This window comes from Coregonus clupeaformis, chromosome 4 (genome assembly GCF_020615455.1).
Source record: "Coregonus clupeaformis isolate EN_2021a chromosome 4, ASM2061545v1, whole genome shotgun sequence".
NCBI lineage: Eukaryota > Metazoa > Chordata > Actinopteri > Salmoniformes > Salmonidae > Coregonus > Coregonus clupeaformis.
Window position 1 is genome coordinate 12,904,868 of NC_059195.1, and position 23,133 is coordinate 12,928,000.

Here is a 23,133-nt window from a genome sequence, read left to right on the forward strand (position 1 = left end):
GGGTGGTTCCGAGGGGGGCTAGGCCCCCCGTTTGGAAGTTGGGAATTTTGCATTTTGCAAAAATGTGAAACAGCTTTTTCCTTCTATTTAGAGCCATAATTACTATGTTTGATTGTATGTAAAAAAAAATATATATATGTCTATTTTTCTGCATGTCTAAGCATACCTCTTGAGCTGTCTGTGTCCTCCTGACTGGTTTCTTTTTTTAAAGAAACTAAATATGCTTCTCTGCATCTCTGCTAAAATCTGGGTAAAAGATATAAAGGAATGTGAGTCTTATTCAGTCCATTTAGTTATTGCTTGCTTTTTTTAAGTCTACCAACCTTGCCAGCTACTCTAACTTGATTGACAGCCTGAAATGGCTTCTTGGTAGCTAGGAGATTGGGAACCTATCTACGCTAGCTAAAGCCAACTTCATAAAATTGCTAGGTGGCTAGTAGTAGGGTATTAGGCCGACACTGTAACAAAAATGCTGGAAATATACAGTAAAAACAATTACAGTTAGCTACTATAATTTTACAGTAAAGCACTGAATTACCTGTTTTGCTGTATATTTAGAGCATATAGAGTATATATGGTGCATTGTGGGAAAGTGTTGTTGGCGGGGAAAGAATCTCTGTCTCATTAACATATTTTGAGGTGTCCATTGTAAGAGGCTATAGTTTGTTGCACCTGTCAGTGAGAATGCTTTACCAATTGAACTGATATGTGGTAGTAGTGCCCTAACAACTTAATGTGTATAGGGGACAGATCAGAGTGGCAATAAGTCTTAAACCTTTACTGGTTGAGTGTTTTGCCCTGTAATCATGGCCAGTTTGGAAGCTATGGTTTAGGCCTCTATTAGTGCAAGTGATATAAAACACCAAATATTCATGAAAATGCTGCACTCAACATATACCAAGCAGCCAACCTGCTTGCACAAATTATATGTAATTACAGTAAAATACCAATATTACGATTACAGTAGCATTTACTTTCTTACAGTATAGTAGGCTAATTTTACTGTATCGTTTCTCTGATATTACACTAACTTACAGGAAGCTGGTGGCAGGTTACTGTGAATATTACAGTAAGATAAGAGTTCAGGTGGGCCTTCATGCTTCAACAAACAAAGGAAAGGAGGGGTGCTCAACAACAATGACAAAAATCATGAGAATGGCTTACCAAGAAAAACTTCCAAAAGGACTAATTCGAGGTTAAAAGGAGTTGGAGTGCTCAACAAAAAAAGGCAGAGATTTATTTAGTTTTGCTCACTTTAATCCAGTGTACAGCATGTGAACATGTGACTGACGTTTTGACATCAAGCTGATGTCTTCCTCAGAGTGACCTGACCATTGCACTTAGCTTCTATTTATAGCCTTGTAGCACCACAAATGTCATATACTGTACATGCTCAAATGCATCTGCGGGGCTGCTTATATTGGTCAAACTAAACGAGCATTGAAACGTCGCATCGCAGAACATAAGGCTGCTATTCAAAATAAAAACACGGACTATGCTATTGCGCACCACTGCATCGAAGCCAATCATGACTCACCTTCCTCCCTGCGCTTTGTAGCTGATATCGTACATAAACTAAAACAAAGAGATACATTCTGGCAGTACCTTGAGACACTGTGGATCCAAAGGGGGCTAAACAATGATTTTTCACTGTCCTCGTTTCTATAATGTTGTTGCCCTGATTTTTTGGGGTCTCTGTGTCTCCTGATTCACAGACACCCAAATATCACCTATGTATATTTTGACATGGCCTATTGATTAACGAGACACACTATTTATCTTATTATTTTGTGCTATAATTTGCCATTTACCTTGAAACATGTTATCATTATAATTGATTTACATTGTTGTGTCTCAATGGGCAACTAGGATATAAATAGGAGCTAAGTGCAATAGTCAGGTCACTCTGAGGAAGACGTCAGCTTGATGTCAAGATGTCAGTCACCTGTTTGCATCCTGTGAGCAAAAATAAATTAATCTCAGCCTTTTTTTGTTGAACGCTCCAACTCCTTTTTACCTCGAATTAGTCCTTTTGGAAGTTTTTCTTGGTAAGCCATTCTCATTACAGTAACGTACTTGGCACTAGCCAGAGATGTGCAAAGATACATCAAAATACTAAATACTTTGAAGACCAATGTATCATTAACTACAACATTCCCAGAAATGGTTACAGAAACATTTTACTTGATATGACTGTGATGCATTTAAAAAAAAAAAAAACTTAGTTTAATGCACTTACTGCACTGAGCTCATTAGAGTAATACCCAACAATGTGCTTTGCAGGTGTTCATTTTTACATTTTGGTCATTTAGCAGACGTTCTTATTCAAAGTGACTTACAGTCAGTGCATTCAACTAAGGTAGATAAACAAGAACATATCACAGTCATAGCAAGGACAAATATTATGTTACTGTTACCGAGAATGGTGTTGTTGTTAAGTGGGCTACTTGCAAGTTTACTTTTGTATTTGAAAACCACCTCTCTACCTTTCTCTCTCTCCTATCTCTCTGTCTCGCTCTCTTTTTATCCATCTCCCCCTCAGTCTCCCTCCCATTCACCTATCCTCTCAACACCAGTCCCTCTCCCCCTTGCTCTCTTTCTCCCTCCCTCTCCTCCCTTCGTCTCTCATTTCTCTCTCCTTCCATCTCTCTTAGATCTCTCTCTCGTTCTGTGAAAAGAGCTCTGTGACTGGACATTGTCGATTTATCAGAATGGTTTGGAGTTTAGTGTAAGGGTCCCCTGTATTTTTTTGTCAGCATCTTGATGGCACTACTGTATATGTAACCAAACACACAATTTGTTCTCTGAATGTTGTTGCTGTTTTGTTGTTGTTACTGTTCTATTACTGTGGGACTGAGAAAAATATGTGAAAGGTGGCAATGGAAACACTTGAATAGCCTGCAAAAATATTTAATAATAGAGTGAAGGTTGTCCACAAGACATCTGCAACAGTTTACTAACCACTGCACTTCCAATAATGCACTGTAAATGATAGAATTACAGCATGTTTCTCTAGTCAGGTGGTACAGTAATATGCTGTACATTTGTGTTTCAGTAAAGGTCCTGTAAATCTACATTAATTTACTGGCTTCTGTGCTGTCAGTATTTTACTGTAAATGTATAGTAACCTACTGGCTACTGTGGTGCCAGTAATTTACTGTAAAAACTACTGGAAATAGTTTACAGTGTACAGAGAAATAGGGACTGAGAAAAATATGTGAAAGGTGGCAATGGAAACACTTGAATAGCCTGCAAAAATATTTAATAATAGAGTGAAGGAAGTCCACAAGACATCTGAAACAGTTTACTAACCACTGCGCTTCCAATAATGCACTGTAAATTATAGAAATACAGCATGTTTCTCTAGTCAGGTGGTACAGTAATATGCTGTACATTTGTGTTTCAGTAAAGGTCCTGTAAATCTACATTAATTTACTGGCTTCTGTGCTGTCAGTATTTTACTGTAAATGTACAGTAACCTACTGGCTACTGTGGTGCCAGTAATTTACTGTAAAAATGACTGGAAATAGTTTACAGTGTACAGAGAAATAACAACTAAAACAATGTACTTTTTTTTTCAAAAGCAACTGAAGCCTATGTGTGGTGACGCGCCAGCATCTCCCTCCCTTCCCTGCTGGCCGCGGTCGCTGCCTGGTGTGACATGATGCTTGGTATTCCATGCAGCAGCCTCCCACGCCCCGCAGCCACCCACGCCAGGATCTGCGTCACGCAGCCGCGTGGGAGTGAGAGAGAAATGTAGCAAGAGAGGAGCAACCAACTCGGAACAGTATAGGGGAGTAGGGATAAACCAATAGTTAGCAGGTCCTTTGTACTAAACTTCTATAACCCATACTCATTTGGCTTCTCGCCGTGAGGGGAGAATTGAAGAGCAAGAAAGGAACGAGAGGTTGGATGAGCGGTGCAAAGAGTTCTGCAGGTATATACGCGCCCGCGTTGGCCGCTTTCTTTCAATTTGTAGCAGGGAGCAAATTTCAGATGGGTCCATAGATTGACTAGAAAGTATGCTAAAGACAAACAACTTTAGATTGGATTTTAATAGCCTAAATAATTGTGTGGACACGGAACAGTATTACGGATAATATAAAGAAGAGAGATAGGCTAGGATAGTCGTTTATAATAGCCTATTGATGAATATTATTGATGAAGGGAGTGCACATCCTACGGTAACTAAGCCTCATTCATTCTGTTGGCACAACATTACGACGTTTTTTATGACTTGTATATGCGGAAAGTGGAGTTTTGCACTGTGCATTACACTGGCAGACAGTAGAAACAATATATATATATATATATTACTCTCGCAGTGGGAGACGCAAACCCGTTTATTCCCGGGCGCAGGGACGGCGGCGGTGGGAGTCTATCGGCAGCTGTGTAAAGAAAGCATCTGCTTGCTCCCTCCCTTGCTTCTGTCGTTTTCCCACAATTACTTAAATAACGTATGCTTTCCTGGTGGATTTTAAGCATAGTTGGCATCGAGTACGTGACTGAGAACTTATTTGGTGCATAGGCCTGCTTGATTCAAGGCTTTCCAATAAGGAAGTGCGAGATGCTATCCTGGGAAGTCAATTGTCGTGATTTCAGGGTTGATTGTCATCATATTTAAAATAATTTGAGATGACATTATGATAATTTCGAACAGTGAGAGAAGGCTTGAACCAATGACTCTGCAGTTACAGGGCCAGTGCAGTAGCGTACCTCTCCTGTGCCATAAAGGTCAGGACATCATGGCAGGACATAAGCCTAACCTAACAGGGGCCCCAGATAGCAGGAACACACTTCCTGGGAGAAACTGAGGCATTATCCCACCACTATCACCTCTGTAGCATTCTAGCAAAGGGTTTTCCTCAGATTTTTATTATTTTTTTGGACCGTGATTCAGCTTTTTTAAAGGGTTTCAAGTCGGAAGTAAGGGTACCCAAACACCAGCTAGAACATCTAGTAATAAATGCTTCATAATAGAACATAAGACATTGACAGAATTTGATGTTACCCAATGTCCACAGATGATGAGCATGGCTCCCAGTTCTTGGAAAAGCACTATCTTCCTTGTCTCTGAACCAGAATCTGGGTTTACAGGAGACGTTGAATATGGCGATTCTCCTTTAAGCACAGGAAGCAGTCATTCAACTTGCCATTCACCAGCTTTTCAAGCTTAATAATGTCAAAATACGTTCAGTACTCATTGAGAAACTATTGTCATTACTGCCATACCGGATGGTATGTACTTCCCAAAAAGGTAAAAATAAAAAGTTACATGCAACCAAAAAAAATGCCTTCTCTGGAAATAATCTAAGTATTGTTTTTGAGCAAGTGTGCTGGCGCCAAATCATTCATTACTGCCACGTACAGGTCGGCTGAAACAGCAGCAGGAAAGGTAATTGATTTGATCACCTACAACAGTGTATGAACGCCATATCAATCTGTTGTTTCACCCACGCTACACGGAATGCAATAATATTTAATGTAAGTAGATTAAGTAGACGATATAGGGTACGTTTTTACAGTGATTGTACATTTATAGATAAGCTTTATTTACTGTATTTTAATTCCATTACTAATATTGCAGGAGGTGCAGAAGAGGTGGATTTAAGAGATTTGAAGTCTAGGTTTGAAATAAAATATGGCATCAATTACTGTTCCAAAAAGCATTTGTCAGAACTTTTACTTAATGATGGTGCTCTAAACATGCGCAAATTCCCATAGGAACACAGCCATGTTAAAAGCGCAGGGCTTGTCTAACGTGCCATAGCTTCATTTTTCTCTTACAGGAATGATGGTCATATACATATGAGGAGAAAGCTGAAGTCGCTACCTACTGTATCCATTGATGTAAATATATCCCCTGTCTGATTCCCAATTCGTCCACTAGAAAGCAGTAGTAGATCACATGACGTCTCGTGGCCTCTTGAAACCAGTTGCGTCTGGTTTGGGTAGTGAGTCACTGTGCCAAAATTGCTGAACTGATTTTGAAGCCTGACATCTTAAAATGACCCTAGCAATTAAAAATAAATAAATAAGACACAGACAGGTGAGGAAACGTAAAAATAATTTTCCCATTCACTTTTCCTATTTTAAACGAGTGAGATAGATCACGGCGCATGTGGGGGATGCATGTGGATGGAGAAGGAAATGCATTGTTTTACAATGACCATCAGGATGTTCCCTTTCCATGCATACTAAATGTTTGCAGTTTTGATGACTTGCCCTACATTGCATACTCTAAGAATATGATGATAGCGCATTAGTTATGGTCTTTATGGGGGGGGCGGTGGGGGGGGATTCTTATGACAATATTTGATTTCAATTTCCAAAAAGACAAGGGCCGTAGCGGGGGAGGGGGACAGAGCCCAAAACAACCATTCAGAGTTTAACAGGTTAATGTGTAATTTGAGAGCACTTTCCCAGGAACTGCAGTGCTGAGGCAATGGCCCGAAGCCATCCAATGTTATCACGCATTTGGTGAGAGCAGTGAGGGCTCTGATGAGGTTGTATAGCCTAAATGGGTTTCAGCAACTACCCCAGATAACAAGCCACTGAGCTCTCAGACTGTCAGTAGGACACAGCTTCTGTGTTAAATATTCAGCTTGAGTACAGCACGACCTAACTCTCTCTCCAGCACTGACAAATTGACCCTTTCTCTCCTTTGAATGATTCTTTACAGAACACGGTGGTTCTTTTGAGAAAGTTAGAGGTGGTTGATGCCATGTGCTATTTCTGAGAATAGCCAAAACATTGGATGCTTAGAGGGGTTTGGTGAAGGAGCAACTGCTTTGACCTCTGATATTAAGGCGTAAATGTGACTCAATCAACAATATCACAATGGAGCTTGAAAAGTTAATAACAAAACAGACAGAAACAGACAAATTAATTGATTCCATATTGGTATATGTAGCATGACAAAGGCACCAGTTATACTGTAAGTATCGAGTAGAATACATAGCAGTACAACAAGGTGTCCTTCCACCACGCAAATTGACATGTAAATTGCATCGCCTATTGGTTAGGTCTGATCTTTCTTCTTTATTGCAGGGTCAGAGAGGGTGAACAAGAAGCCATTTGTCACTGTCCACAAACATGTAGTCCACATGAAACAAGTGACTGTTCATCGGTGCCGTCTCAGTGTTCTGTATACAATAACAGCCAGTTCTTTCTGTCAGATTCAGCTTCTAAGGAAAGACGGAAAGAACTGGCTGTTATTGTAAACAACAACAGTATCTATCTTGTGTGTCTTTGTTCCGTAGTGTGCTCGGTAAAGGTGTGAGTGGGTAGGTGTGAGGCTTGCTCCATCGGAGAAAGGGGTAAAAAGGAAGCCCCTTTCGGCACGCGTTTGTCTGGATAAGGCTGACTCGCAGACAGGGAGAGAGAGAGCGAGAGAGAGAAGGAGAAGGAGAGGGGGAGTTGGAAAGAGGCTATGTGGGAGAAAGAAGAGATACAGAGTGGAGAAGAGAGTAAATGTGTTTGAAAAACAGACTGATGAAGACAGACAAGACAAACAGAGAAGGGGGGTGGGGGGGAGTCTGCAGCCAGGTGAGATGCTGACATTACGTTTGTGCTAGCTGCACTCATCCTCTAGCCTTCATACCCTGAATCAACGTTGTTTCCACATCATTTCAACCAAAAAATTCAATGTGATGATGTTGAATCAACGTTGAAAACTGATTGGATTTGCAAAAAGTCATTTTAACCTAAATCCAATGGCATGGTGATTTTTTGTTGTTGATTTCGCGTTGAATTCACGTTAGTTGACAACTCAACCAAATGTAAATTAAAACTAGATGTTGAACTGCCATCTGTGCCCAGTGGGTGTTCACTTGTGATTGACTTTTAATCGAGTTGTCAACCGACTCCATTAAGTACTGGGACTCAGCCACAGAGTGTGAGAGGAGGCACAGTGTCAGAGTAATAATCAGTTGATGAGGTGAAAAACACTGGCTACTGGGTTTAACTAGCAATAATATGGCAGACAAACAAACATTATATGGCTGGTCCAAGGGATAGAGCTGATTAGAACTGCACATCGGGATAGGCAGAAGTGTGAGTGTGTATGTGTGTGCGTGCGTGCGTGCTTGCATGGAGGGCACAGATGAAGTGGAGGGTGAGTCAAATCTAAATCAGCCTCTGTGCTAGCCAGCAACCTGCCTTGTATCCCGCCCTCACCCTTGCTCCATTTCACTCCCCTCACTGGCTGTGTTAGGTAAGCTATAAGCTGTACTGGGGACAGGGAGTGGGGGAAGAATGCACACACGCACGCACAGTGGTTGACTCCATGCTGAGAGAGAGAGAGAGAGAGAGAGAGAGAGAGAGAGAGAGACCACCTACGTGTGCTGCAGAGGTGGTGTCTGGAATGTGACTCTCCCTGGTCTCCAGGAGTGTGGCAGGCTCTCCTTAAGCTGTGTTCAGATCTGCCTCTCTGACTAATGATGCACCATTATCACAGCTTCACATTCTTTATTCTGCTAATCTAGCTACACTACTACACTACTTATTGGTTAGGCCGTAGTAGTATGTATTTTTTATATTTTTGCTGTGTTTGTATATTCATAGATTATTTATGATTTATTTATTGTTCAAGTCTTTCAGATCTGAACTGTGCTTTGTTTCTCTGGAGGTTGATTTGTCTGTGTGTTTCTTTCAGGTATGGCGGCAGCGTTGCCCAGGACCCTGGGGGAGCTCCAGCTCTACAGGATCCTCCAGAGGGCAAACCTGCTGTCCTACTACGAGGCCTTCATCCAGCAGGGCGGCGACGACGTGCAGCAGCTGTGTGAGGCGGCCGAGGAGGAGTTCCTGGAGATCATGGCCCTGGTGGGCATGGCCAGCAAGCCCTTGCATGTAAGGAGGCTCCAGAAGGCCCTGCGAGACTGGGTCACCAACCCGGCCCTGTTCAACCAGCCCCTGGCCTCTCTCCCTGTCTGCAGCATCCCTGTCTACAAGCTAGAAGCTAACGGTAATGCTAACGCTAGCACCCACATCAAAGTGCCCAAGCTTCTGGCGGCGGCATGTGTGGGGGAGCCCAGGAGAGGCGAGGCGTCGGCATCAGGGGTGGGGGGCGAGGGAGGAGGGGGTTCGGCCTCAGGGTCTCCACTGCAGAGGGGCAGCGAGCCCCGCTTCTGGGCCTCCTTGTACTCCCACACCGGGGGAGGGGGACCGGAGAGCGAGCACAGCCTGTCCCCAGTGGAGTTGACCCTGGGTCTGGGTTCGCCCTCGCCCTCGTCCCCCCGCGGCGAGGAGGTGCTAGATGCCGCAGCGTTGAGGTCGGTGGTGGAGTGTGTGGAGCGGCTGGCCCAGGCGCTGCCCCGGAGCGACCCGGCCGACGTGAAGGAGGGGCTGAGGGGCAACAAGAAGCTGGCCAAGATGATCTGCCACATCCTGGACATGGACGAGGACGACCCGAGGAGGGCGGAGGAGATACGCAAGTACAGCGCCATCTACGGACGCTTTGACTCCAAGAGGAAGGACGGCAAACACCTTACGCTGCACGAGGTAGAGGGGGAAAGAGAGTGTGTGTGTTTGTGTCTATCATTGTGCAAAGAGTAGAACATTTTCAGATGTTTGGGAACTTGTTCGTTGGTATTCTGCTTTAGATACTTTTGACCACATGCTTTCAAGCTATTGAGAAAACCTGCTTTATAACTGCATAGAACATCTCTCTCTATCTCACCTCCACTCTCTTCTTCTCTCCCTCCTCTCCTCTTCCTTCTCCCTCTCTTCCCCTCTTCTCCTCCCCCTCTCTAACCCCCTCTACCTCTTCTCCTTCTTCCATCTCTCTATCTCTATCTCTCTATCTCTGTGTCTAGCTGACAGTGAACGAGGCAGCAGCTCAGTTGTGTATGAAGGAGGTGTCCCTGCTGACCAGGAGAGATGAGCTGTTTGGTCTGGCTAGACAGGTCTCCCGGGAGGTCACCTACAAATACACCTACAGGACCAGCAAGTGAGAACAGCTACCACACACACACACACACACACACACACACACACACACACACACACGCGCACACACACACACACATTCATCTTGAGGATGAATGGTAATACTTTCATGTGTCTGGGTGAAAGCCTTCTCATGAGTGGTTGATGAACAAAGTTGAAGTAAAAAATGTCACCCGATTTTTTGAGTATCAGATATGGTGCTCCACCCTCGTAGTTGCCAGCCAAGAAGTGTGTTTGTGCGTGTTTTTGCATGTGTGTTTGCGAACATATTTCTGTGTGTGTGTATGTGCTTGCCACTTCCCTCTCACTCCTTCTAGATGACAGAGGTCTAATCTGACATGCAGGTGCTTCCTGGCTGGCAACCACAAAGATGGAAAATTCCACCCAGCGCCGCGTGTCTCTCTCACTTGTTCTTGTCATTATGACGTTGCATGTTGGTTGTTGCCTTTGTGAAGTAGGCCAAGCCTAAGAAATGGGCATGTTTGTATATTGCAATCTGTGTACTGCTTTAAAATATAAGTTGTTGTCCTAAAGAACTTTGTTTGAAGTGGGTTTCATTCAAGCTTAGTATGTTTTTAAGAGACAGCAAATGTTGATACATGATCAGTTGCGCCATTGGTGTTGCACCAGAGGTTAAAGGGAAATGAATAAACATTTGACTATGTTTTACAGGAGTTTCCATATTTACAAAATCTTCTTGAGGCATTACAGATCAAGATACTGTTATCATGTACACTATTAGAAGGGTTATGCTCTTTAAAATGTTCATCTTGTAAACTCTCTCCTGTCTGTCTGTCTGTCTGTCTGTCTGTCTGTCTGTCTGTCTCTCTCTCTCTCTTGCTCTCGCTCTCTCTGTCTCGTTCTCTCTCTCTCTTCTCTGTCTGTCTGTCGTCTGTCTTCTCTCTCTCTTCTTCTCTCTCTCTCTCTCTCTCTCTCTCTTCTCTCTCTCTCTCTCTTCTCTCTCTCTCTCTCTCTCTCTCTCTCTCTCTCTCTCTCTCTCTCTCTCTCTCTCTCTCTCTCTCTCTCTCTCTCTCTCTCTCTCTCTCTCTCTCTCTCTCTCTCTCTCTCTCTCTCTCTCTCTCTCTCTTTCTCTTCTGTAGGTCCCGATGTGGTGATAGAGATGAGATTTCTCCCAAGAGGATTAAAACAGAGGTGAGCTCATCTCTTTCGTCTCACACCACATGATCCAACAACCACGGAGCTTTCCACAGAGTTTGACTTTATATAAGTTAAAGCTCACTCCTATATCCCCAGTTTCCTAACACCTTGTGTGCTGTTAGATTAGAAAAGGTAAATCCCTTAACAATCCCGGATTCCCACAGACAGATAGTGCATGGTTCTGGATGGGTGTGTCCAGCTCCTTTTGTTTGGATAGCTGCCTGTCAGCCAGCTTGGCCGTGTGGATGGGGCTCGGCGGACAGGGGGTGTGTCCCTCAAGACTACTGGGTGTCATAATGTAGGGGAAAGATCAAAGTTCACCGGAATAAAAACTTCCTCTGTCGAATCAGGTCACCTCCTCCTCCGCGCCTTACATAACACCCTAAGGACCCACAGTGAGAGATTGACTGACACACCTCATTGCATCCACTCCTTGTCTTTTGAAGTGCGTTGGATACAGCGTAGTAGAGGGCTTTGTCTGTCAGTGTGTCAATGCTTCTCTAGTTCCATTCCTCATAGTGTAGTGCAGGTGTTGAGTAAAGAGTTCCCTCAGAAACTCAGCTGAGTTGTTTTGAGTTGTTAAGTAAAGAGTGTCTTTGTGTAGGGAGCTGTTGTGAGCTGAGCTTATGGCAGCTGTCCATTCATCTCTCTCCAGTGGTATGTTTGATGGCAGTCCAAACCTCTGATGTGAGTGAGCTTCCCCTACACCTCCACAGACCAGGGGTGGGCCAGGGTGGGACTAGCTAGCTAGCAGGCCCACTCCCCCCATCACCTTCCCCCTGTTTCACAGTCCTCCGTGGGAGTCACATAGCAGACCTTGGTAGAACATATACATTTGTTTGAATTAATGAATTTGTTGAAGTGAATTATTTTCATATAAAATATATTTTCTGAAATGTATTGGAGGCTACTGAAAATACTTGCTACAATTTAATTTGATCACTCTTTTGTGCTGCAAATGTTCCTGCACAGCAGGAAATGCAAACTTGTAGTGTATTCAAGGTTAGAAAGGCTTCTAAAGTTTGTAATTTCCACTTTAAAATGTCAGACTTGATTTGCCCTAATGAAAAACGTATCAATTAATTATAATCCACATTATAATTCAACATTTCCTGTTGATGCAGGATTATTTTCCTGCTGTAGAAAGGCTCAAATTAAGATCCTATATCTGTACATACTTGACACACCGCTGTCAGTTTTTCAAAGATTTTCAGTTTCTGGCACTTTTCTCTTACTAAGGGGTGAATTATTCCCACAACCTGGTTGTTTTCTTTACACACACACACACACACACACACACACACACACACACACACACACACACACACACACACACACACACACACACACACACACACACACACACACACACACACACACACACACACACACACGTACACACACACACACTACCGCCACCCTCCCATTAAGAGCCAACCACACGCCCACATGGACAACACAAAAGCCCAAATGAGCTTTTACATGATATCACCGCATGGGCGTGCTCGGAACCACCCACCCCCATGCACTTGCGCAGTTGGGTTGTCCGCACGCACACACAGTACGCATATGCTCTTTGTCTCTCTCTCTGTCTCTCCCCCTCTCTCACATAGACACAGTCTGACTACACGCCTTCTGTGGGTGCTGTGAAGGCGTGATAAATCATAAGGTGTGGCGGTAGGGTGAGCTCAGATTTACGTCACCAGCAGACATGCGTTAACCTTCCCCCTACATCCTTCACTAACCCTGTACGGAGAGGAAGGACTTCCCTTTCAACCCAACCTGGCAACCCACTGTCTCCTTATTCAGACCTCAATTTCAACTTCAGAATCCCACAAACAGATCTGATGGTAGACATGCTGAAAATAAAACAGGTATTCTTCACAGGAGATAAGTGTGACAAGCATCCTCTGGAGAGACTGGGTGACATTATTTCAGCTAGATGGCATCATGAGTAGATTAGAGTATAAAAGGAGAGATAATCAGAATGGGACCATGGTCTGATAGTGGCATTCCTCACTGTCTCTGTCTCTGTCTCTGTCTCTGTCTCTGTCTCTCTCTGTCTCTGTCAGGAGGGCTTCTTTGACCTACAGGAGGCCCTGCAGGCCATCCACATGAGACAAGAGACCCTGAGGGAGCAGCTGGCCACAGCCAAGTCTAAAGGAGAGGAGACCACAGGACGCAGCATCCAGGTGACTACACTACCCCTCACTGACTGAATGTCTGAGGGACAGATGGACAGACTGACGGACAAACAGACATAAAGACTGGCTGGCTAGCTAATGGCTTGCTGTCTGACTGCCTGTCTGTCTGATTGACTGACTGACTCGCTGGCTGACATTCAGTCTGCGGGTGGGTGCATAGGCTGGGTAGTACAAATGAGAAGAAATTAAGTGAGAAAGCGAAGATTCACCACTGTATATAATCAGCAGAGTTATTGACAAGCTCTTTTGTTTTATAATACAGTTTGTATCCTCTCGCCATTTCTCATTTCTAATTGAGGAAAAACAGAATCATTAAAGCAGTAGCACGTCGGTGCCTTCTTCCCCGTCTGTTACGACATCATCACCATGCTTAAAATACCCGCCTAATTATCCCTCTTCAAATTGCAGGCTTCTTTTCTGTATTCTTTGGAGAGACAGACGAGACAGGAAAGTGTAGATGCAGGAAATGGCTGACAGATACGCGTAAACAACGAGTATCTAGACTAGAGAAGGGACTTGAGATTGTGATGCCCTTTTAGATGGTCTGTGATAGAACTTCAGGCTCAGTTCTTTGTGTGTTATGTGTTTTCTAATGTGTGTGGATGTGTGTGAAAAAATCGTACGAACTTCATTTGTATTGTGCGTAATATCTTTAACTCTGATTATGTGCATCTGTGTGTGTGTTATAGCTGCAGCTGGAGCATCTGCTGGCCAGGCAGATGGAGATCCTCCACGAGGCCAAGGCCCAGGACAGACTTCAGACCCTGGAGTGGAGGGTCCCTATGGGGGGCTTCAAATTCAGACACAGCACAGACCCAGAGCACCGCCACCATGCCAACGGAGGCTCCACTGACAACACCGGACTACAACCAGGTCAGACGTTAGACATTTATGTTGGGAAGTGTATATTACACCTGCAGAACGAAAACATAAGGTTAGCCATAGGGGTCGGAATTACACTGAACAAAAATATAAACGCAACATGTAAAGTGTTGGTTTCATGCGCTGAAATAAAAGACCCCAGAAATTTTCCATATACACAAAAAGCTTATTTCTCTCAAATGTTGGGCACCAATTTGTTTACATCCTTGTTAGTGAACATTTATCCTTTGCCAAAATAATCCATCCATCTGACAGGTATGGCATATCAAGGAGCTGATTAAACAGCATGATCATTACACAGGTGCACCTTGTGCTGGGGACAATAAAAAGCCACTCTAAAATGTGCAGTTTTGTCACAGATGTCTCAAGTTTTGAGGGAGCGTGCAATTGGCATGCTGACTGCAGGAATGTCCACCAGAGCTGGATTGACAGTTCGTTTCAGCCCAGGACCTCCACACCCGGCCTCTTCACCTGCGGGATCTTCTGAGACCAGCCACCCGGACAGCTGATGAAACTGTGGGTTTGCACAACCAAATAATTTCTGCACAAACTGTCAGAACTGTCTCAGGGAAGCTCATCTGCATGCTCGTCGTCCTCACCAGGGTCTTGACCTGACAGCAGTTCGGCGTCGTAACCAACTTCAGTGGGCAAATGCTCACTTTCGATGGCCACTGACACGCTGGAGAAGTGTGCTCTTCATGGATGAATCCCGGTTTCAACTGTACCGGGAAGATGGCGTTGTGTGGGCAAGCAGTTTGCTGATGTCAACGTTGTGAACAGAGTGCCCCATGGTGGCAGTGGGGTTATGGTATGGGCAGGCATAAGCTACGTACAACGAACACAATGGTATTTTATATATACAGTGGGGGGAAAAAAGTATTTAGTCAGCCACCAATTGTGCAAGTTCTCCCACTTAAAAAGATGAGAGAGGCCTGTCATTTTCATCATAGGTACACGTCAACTATGACAGACGAAATGAGAAAAAAAATCCAGAAAATCACATTGTAGGATTTTTAATGAATTTATTTGCAAATTATGGTGGAAAATAAGTATTTGGTCAATAACAAAAGTTTCTAAATACTTTGTTATATACCCTTTGTTGGCAATGACACAGGTCAAACGTTTTCTGTAAGTCTTCACAAGGTTTTCACACACTGTTGCTGGTATTTTGGCCCATTCCTCCATGCAGATCTCCTCTAGAGCAGTGATGTTTTGGGGCTGTCGCTGGGCAACACGGACTTTCAACTCCCTCCAAAGATTTTCTATGGGGTTGAGATCTGGAGACTGGCTAGGCCACTCCAGGACCTTGAAATGCTTCTTACGAAGCCACTACTTCGTTGCCCGGGCGGTGTGTTTGGGATCATTGTCATGCTGAAAGACCCAGCCACGTTTCATCTTCAATGCCCTTGCTGATGGAAGGAGGTTTTCACTCAAAATCTCACGATACATGGCCCCATTCATTCTTTCCTTTACACGGATCAGTCGTCCTGGTCCCTTTGCAGAAAAACAGCCCCAAAGCATGATGTTTCCACCCCCTTGCTTCACAGTAGGTATGGTGTTCTTTGGACTCCAAACACGACGAGTTGAGTTTTTACCAAAAAGTTATATTTTGGTTTCATCTGACCATATGACATTCTCCCAATCCTCTTCTGGATCATCCAAATGCACTCTAGCAAACTTCAGACGGGCCTGGACATGTACTGGCTTAAGCAGGGGGACACGTCTTGCACTGCAGGATTTGAGTCCCTGGCGGCGTAGTGTGTTACTGATGGTAGGCTTTGTTACTTTGGTCCCAGCTCTCTGCAGGTCATTCACTAGGTCCCCCCGTGTGGTTCTGTGATTTTTGCTCACCGTTCTTGTGATCATTTTGACCCCACGGGGTGAGATCTTGCATGGAGCCCCAGATCGAGGGAGATTATCAGTGGTCTTGTATGTCTTCCATTTCCTAATAATTGCTCCCACAGTTGATTTCTTCAAACCAAGCTGCTTACCTATTGCAGATTCAGTCTTCCCAGCCTGGTGCAGGTCTACAATTGTGTTTCTGGTGTCCTTTATAATAATAATAATAATATGCCATTTAGCAGACGCTTTTATCCAAAGCGACTTACAGTCATGCGTGCATACATTTTTTGTGTATGGGTGGTCCCGGGGATCGAACCCACTACCTTGGCGTTACAAGCGCCATGCTCTACCAGCTGAGCTAGAAAGGACATGTTCATGTTCATCCCTGGCTGCACCGGGGTCCTCCGGGGGTTGCTGATATCTGATTTGTCCACTGCTTGTGGACGCACATGGCTCCTCTGTTGGTGTCTCACTCTCAGCCTCTACCTCCCCCTCAGCTGCTCCATCTGTCTCACTTTCCTGCTCTACTATGCCTTCACTTTGACAGTTCTTTGAACTTGGCCATAGTGGAGTTTGGAGTGTGACTGTTTGAGGTTGTGGACAGGTGTCTTTTATACTGATAACAAGTTCAAACAGGTGCCATTAATACAGGTAACGAGTGGAGGACAGAGGAGCCTCTTAAAGAAGAAGTTACAGGTCTGTGAGAGCCAGAAATCTTGCTTGTTTGTAGGTGACCAAATACTTATTTTCCACCATAATTCGCAAATACATTCATTAAAAATCCTACAATGTGATTTTCTGGAATTCTTTTCCTCAATTTGTCTGTCATAGTTGACGTGTACCTATGATGAAAATTACAGGCCTCTCTCATCTTTTTAAGTGGGAGAACTTGCACAATTGGTGGCTGACTAAATACTTTTTTCCCCCACTGTATTTGATCCCCTGCTGATTTTGTACGTTTGCCCATTGACAAAGACATGATCAGTCTATCATTTTAATGGTAGGTTTATTTGCACACATCTCAGGAGGGATTTTGTTCCACTCCTCTTTGCAGATCTTCTCCAAGTCATTAAGGTTTCGAGGCTGACGTTTGGCAACTCGAACCTTCAGCTCCCTCCACAGATTTTCTATGGGATTAAGGTCTGGAGACTGGCTAGGCCACTACAGGACCTTAATGTGCTTCTTCTTGAGCCACTCCTTTGTTGCCTTGGCCGTGTGTTTTGGGTCATTGTCATGCTGGAATACCCATCCACTACCCATTTTCAATGCCCTGTGCTGAGGGAAGGAGGTTCTCACCCAAGATTTGACGGTACATGGCCCCGTCCATCGTCCCTTTGATGCGGTGAAGTTGTCCTGTCCCCTTAGCAGAAAAACATCCCCCAAAGCATAATGTTTCCCACCTCCATGTTTGACGGTGGGGATGGTGTTCTTGGGGTCATAGGCAGCATTCCTCCTCCTCCAAACACGGTGAGTTGAGTTGATGCCAAAGAGCTCGATTTTGGTCTCAACTGACCACAACACTTTGACCCAGTTCTCCTCTGAAGCATTCAGATGTTCATTGGCAAACTTCAGACGGGCCTGTATATGTGCTTTCTTGAGCAGGGGGACCTTGCGGGCGCTGCAGGATTTCAGTCCTTCACGGCGTAGTGTGTTACCAATTGTTTTCTTGGTGACTATGGTCCCAGCTGCCTTGAGATCATTGAAAAGATCCTCCCGTGTAGTTCACCGTTCTCATGATCATTGCAACTCCACGAGGTGAGATCTTGCATGGAGCCCCAGGCCGAGGGAGATTGACAGTTCTTCTGTGTTTCTTCCATTTGCGAATAATCGCACCAACTCTTGTTACCTTCTCACCAAGCTGCTTGCCGATGGTCTTGTAGCCCATTCCAGCCTTGTGTAGGTCTACAATCTTGTCCCTGACATCCTTGGAGAGCTCTTTGGTCTTGGCCATGGTGGAAAGTTTGGAATCTGATTGATTGATTGCTTCTGTGGACAGGTGTCTTTTATACAGGTAACAAACTGAGATTAGGAGCACTCCCTTTAAGAGTGTGCTGCTAATCTCAGCTCGTTACCTGTATAAAAGACACCTGGGAGCCAGAAATCTTTCTGATTGAGAGGGGGTCAAATACTTATTTCCCTCATTAAAATGCAAATCAATTTATAACATTTTTGACATGTGTTTTTCTGGATTATTTTGTTGTTATTCTGTCTCTCACTGTTCAAATAAACCTACCATTAAAATTATAGACTGATCATTTCTTTGTCAGTGGGCAAACGTACAAAATCAGCAGGGGATCAAATACTTTTTTCCCTCACTGTATATCTTTTTTTTTTTTGTGTCATTTAGCAGACGCTCTTATCCAGAGCGACTTACAGGAGCAATTAGGGTTAAGTGCCTTGCTCAAAGTCACATCAACAGATTTTTCACCTAGTGGGGATTAGACCTTTCTGTTACTGGCACAACGCTCTTAACCACTAAGCTACCTGCCGCCCGATGGCGATTTGAATGCACAGAGATACCGAGACAAGATCCTGAGGCCCATTGTCGTGCCATTCATTCGCCTCCATCACCTCATGTTTCAGAATGATAATACACAGCCCCATGTCGCAAGGATCTGTACACAATTCCTGGAAGCTGAAAATGTCCCAGTTCTTCCATGGCCTGCATACTCACCATACATGTAGATTTGACCTAGATAGTTTGTGTATCTATTGATATGTAGGCTACATGTGCCATTTTTAAATGTTTGTAGTTCTGTTCTTGTCTATTAATGTTCTGTATTATGTCATGTTTCATGTTTTGTGTGGACCCCAGGAAGAGTAGCTGCTGCATTTGCAACAGCTAATGGGGATCCTAATAAAATATAAAATACCAAATACCAAATATAAACTGTAACTCAGTAAAATCTTTGAAATTGTTGTATGTTGCGTTTAGGTTTTTGTTCAGTGTAATCAAGTGTTGAAGTTAGGTTTAGGAACGAAGGTTAAGGTTCAGGTTAGGTATAGTTTCAATGACGCTTAGGAAAGGGTTAGGGAAATGCATAAAAAGTTCACATTGTGTAAGCATACCACCATCCGCCACCATTCTTTTTGTGCTGGTTAAATATACTGCCTTTATGTTTAGTTTCTCAGTCACGCTTTAATTTCTTCCATTCTATTTCTCAGCTGTTTGTGGAGATTTTGGGGAGTTTCAGGAAGGATCCACGTGTGTGTGTATGATCCTCATATAGGGAAAAACAGACTTATGTAACCATAAATGCTATGAGATGCTTTCAAGCTTGCTTTGAGTACCATAGGCTGCTATTGTATTGATCTGAAGCCCTCTTAAGAGTGCGTGGTGAACACAAAGGATAGAGGGTGACACCTTTCACACCCACAACCTCACACAGTCAACAGCATGACACTGCAGTATTAATACTGCCTATTCTCTTTCCCTTCATGCACACTCACACACACAGACATACACACTGAAACACACACACAGGCACACACTCACACCAGTGGAGGCTGATGAAGCGAGGATGGCTCATACATGTACACAGCGTGAGTTATCTTCCTTTGTGCTCTACCTCTGGCTGATCTAATGGGTCTTCATTGACAGCAATGTGGCGTGACTAACACCTTTTTATTTCATACACAGTACACACACCACTCTTTCATTTAACAGCCTCTATTCAGTGCAGAGAGAGACATAGATAATGGCATTTTCTACAGAACAGACACAAATCATTATTTTGAGTAACGGGTGTTTTAATGGCTTTTTATGAGTTGAATTGAGTGTTAGAATAGAATGGAATAGATAAGTACTTTATTGTCATTCTGTTTTTATAAAATTGTTGGCCTTACCTAGCTGTGTGTTCCTGCAGGGGAGAGGCCACTGAACCTGCGGGTGGCGGGTCAAAGGTCGGATGGAGACATACCCCTGGGGAAACAGCTAGCCAATGAGCTGAAGAGGCATCACAGCAACGGGGAGGGAAAGACCCCGGTGACGAGTCACCATTGCAATGTCGAGGGCAAAACTCTGGCCACAGGTCTGCACCTAGAGATTCTCTATTATAGTTCATTCACAATGAATCATTTGATATGGAATCAGCTCAAAGATTCCATCACATTTATCCTTCATTCTGAATCATTTGATACTGAATCAACTGGTTGATTCTCTGTCATACTTCACTCATGCTGAGTCATCTGATAAAAATCCAACTCCTCCTATTTGTTTTCTCTTTCTCATTCCAGAAAATGGGAACGGGGCCGACTTCTCCCAAGGGGCTCTCAACCTTTCCGACAAGAAGACCATCAAATCAGAGCCAGAGGATTCCAGATAGCACCTCCTCCTCCTCCTCCTCCTCCTCCTCCTTCCTCATCCCTCTCTCATAACACAGTCGTCGTCAGTCAATACTAAACAAGCACAGCTACAGTAGAGCCTTAACAACCAATGTTGCCTCAAGAAAAGGGATTTTACTTTTTGTTTATTTTTTGCCAAAGCACCTAGAGAGCCTTTGTTTCTTTCCTTGTAGAAGCCCAGTTTTTTGTGTTTTCACTGACTGTGTTGATTCCCCCTCCCCTCTCTCCTTTCTTACTATCAAGACTGATGGCGAGGGGTCTGTAGATGTCATTTTTGTACATACATAATTCTGACTCTGAAAAGTGTTTGTTTGTCATTGATGTTATTTAAATATATGCTGTGTAGAATAAGGAAATTTATTTTTGGTGGACTATAGGACGTCATTTACGTCCAGATTGGGAAGTTGGATGTCTCAGTTGTTACGAGAACAGGTTTGGCTCTGGTTTGTTAAGAGTGTACGAGGACAACACCAGCAGATCCTGGTGGTATTCCCTTTCACTTTGAGTCAACCAGGATTTGGCTCAGAAAAGTCTTATTCAATTTGACAATGTGGTCCGATTTGATCAAAGCACTAACAGTAGGGTGTACAGTGAATTCGGAAAGTATTCAGACCCCTTGACTTTTCCCCACATTTTGTTACGTTACAGCCTTATTCTAAAATGGATGAAATACATTTTTTTTCCTCATCAATCTACACACAATACCCAATAATGACAAAGCGAAAACAGGTCTTTAGAAATGTTCGCCAAAAACAGAAATATCTTATTTACATAAGTATTCAGACCCTTTGCTATGAGACTCGAAATTGAGCTCAGATGTATCCTGTTTCCATTGATCATCTTTGAGATGTTTCTACAACTTGATTGCAGTCCACCTGTGGTAAATTCAATTGATTGGACATGATTTGGAAAGGCACACACCTGTCTATATAAGGTCCCACAGTTGACAGTGCATGTCAGAGCAAAAAATTGTCTGTAGAGCTCAGAGACAGGATTGTGTCGAGGCACAGATCTGGGGAAGGGTACCAAAACATTTCTGCAGCATTGAAGGTCCCCAAGAGCACAGTGGCCTCCATCATTCTTAAATGGAAGAAGTTTGGAACCACCAAGACTCTTCCTAGAGATGGCCACTGTGAAATCGGGGGAGAAGGGCCTTGGTCAGGGAGGTGACCAAGAACCCGATGGTCACTCTGACAGAGCTCCAAAGGTCCTCTGTGGAGATGGGAGAACCTTCCAGAAGGATAATAATTTCTGCAGCACTCCACCAGTCAGGCCTTTATGGTAGAGTGGCCAGACAGAAGCCACTCCTCAGTGAAAGGCACATGACAGCCCTCTTGGAGCTTGCCAAAAAGCACCTAAAGGACTCTCAGACCATGATATATTTTTTAAATCTGGTCTGATGAATACCAAGATTGAACTCTTTGGCCTGAATGCCAAGCGTCACGTCTGGAGGAAACCTGGCACCATCCCTACCGTGAAGCATGTTGGTGGCAGTATCATGCTGTGGGGATATTTTTCAGCGACAGGGACTGCGAGTCAGGATCAAGGGAAAGATGAACGGAGCAAAGTACAGAGAGATCCTTGATGAAAACCTGCTACAGAGCGCTCAGGACCTCAGACTGGGGCGAAGGTTCACCTTCCAACAGGACAACGACCTTAAGCACACAGCCAAGACAACGCAGGAGTAGCTTCGTGACAAATCTCTGAATGTCTTTGAGTGGCCCAGCCAGAGCCCGAACTTGAAGCTGATCGAACATCTCAGGAGAGACCTGAAAATAGCTGTGCAGCGACACTCCCCATCCAAACTGACAGAGCTTGAGAGGATTTGCATAGAAGAATGGGAGAAACTCCCCAAATACAGGTGTGCCAAGCTTGTAGCGTCATTCCTAAGAAGACTCAAGGCTGCAATCGCTGCCAAAGGTGCTTCAACAAAGTACTGAATAAGGGTCTGAATACTTATGTAAATGTGACATTTCAGTTATTGTATTTTTTTAAATTTGCCCAAAAATTGAAAAACCTGTTTTTGCTTTGTCATTATGGGGTATTGTGCGTAGATTGATGAGAAAAAACAAAACAATTTAATTTATTTTAGAATAAGGCTGTAATGTAACAAAATGTGGGAAAAGTCAAGGGGTCTGAATACTTTCCGAATGCACTGTATATGGGATGACAACTTTAGAGACAATTTTATGTGATAACGTCGGGTGTGTATTATATCCATCAAGAATAAGCACAAGTAGTCCTAGCCGCCATATTTTTCAAATGGAGACGTTGACCTTCTCGATATTACTAAATGGAGGGAATTAAAAATATTGTGAACCACGAAACAGTAATAACTTAATTTGAAAGGAGGGTTTACCATCGCACCTTCTCACTTTGAGTAGTACAATACCAATTGTGTGTTAGTAGAGCAATACCGTCTTGCTGTTGTTGAGGAACCAAGTGCAAATGTCTAGTTGTCCCAGTTGTGGGGATCTTGTTCACTGTACAGTTGTTATATTTCTTGTTCACTAGCGTTAGCCATAGTCCTAGGTCCCCCCGGCCCACACCCATCCTCAAGATGACCTGGAACAGATATGCACTATTGTTTGATTCTAAAATGCATCCTCATGTTTTTAGAATTTCCATCAAAGTATTTTGATCGTTTCTCATAGTCTCCCATGAATGACGTGCTGTACATGTTTGTATAGAAACGTTTGAGTAATGTAGTCAATGACATGCATTTCTGGGGTACTAGGGTCCTCTCTTAATGTCA

General features: G+C 43.7%; 1 protein-coding gene across 1 annotated transcript; it reads left to right on the top strand.

Moving 5' to 3' along the window:
* Nucleotides 1-3,763: 3,763 nt before the first annotated feature.
* On the top strand, nucleotides 3,764-21,020 carry LOC121556213 (NGFI-A-binding protein 1-like). The gene is made up of 8 exons (XM_041870119.2): nucleotides 3,764-3,937; nucleotides 8,657-9,501; nucleotides 9,816-9,949; nucleotides 11,049-11,100; nucleotides 13,179-13,298; nucleotides 14,000-14,183; nucleotides 19,901-20,065; nucleotides 20,271-21,020. Exons 1-8 carry the CDS (start codon nucleotides 3,913-3,915, stop codon nucleotides 20,357-20,359), a joined length of 1,614 nt encoding a protein of 537 aa, XP_041726053.1. The 5' UTR covers nucleotides 3,764-3,912; the 3' UTR covers nucleotides 20,360-21,020.
* The last annotated feature ends 2,113 nt before the right edge of the window (nucleotides 21,021-23,133 follow it).

What these genes read in the sequence shown, in the direction of transcription:
- LOC121556213 (XM_041870119.2), top strand. Translation starts at nt 3,913, where the DNA reads ATGAGCGGTGCAAAGAGTTCTGCAG. An exon ending in TACACCTACAGGACCAGCAA is followed by an intron (nt 9,950 to 11,048) that starts GTGAGAACAGCT and finishes TCTCTTCTGTAG; the next exon opens with GTCCCGATGTGGTGATAGAG. An exon ending in GGGCAAAACTCTGGCCACAG is followed by an intron (nt 20,066 to 20,270) that starts GTCTGCACCTAG and finishes TTCTCATTCCAG; the next exon opens with AAAATGGGAACGGGGCCGAC.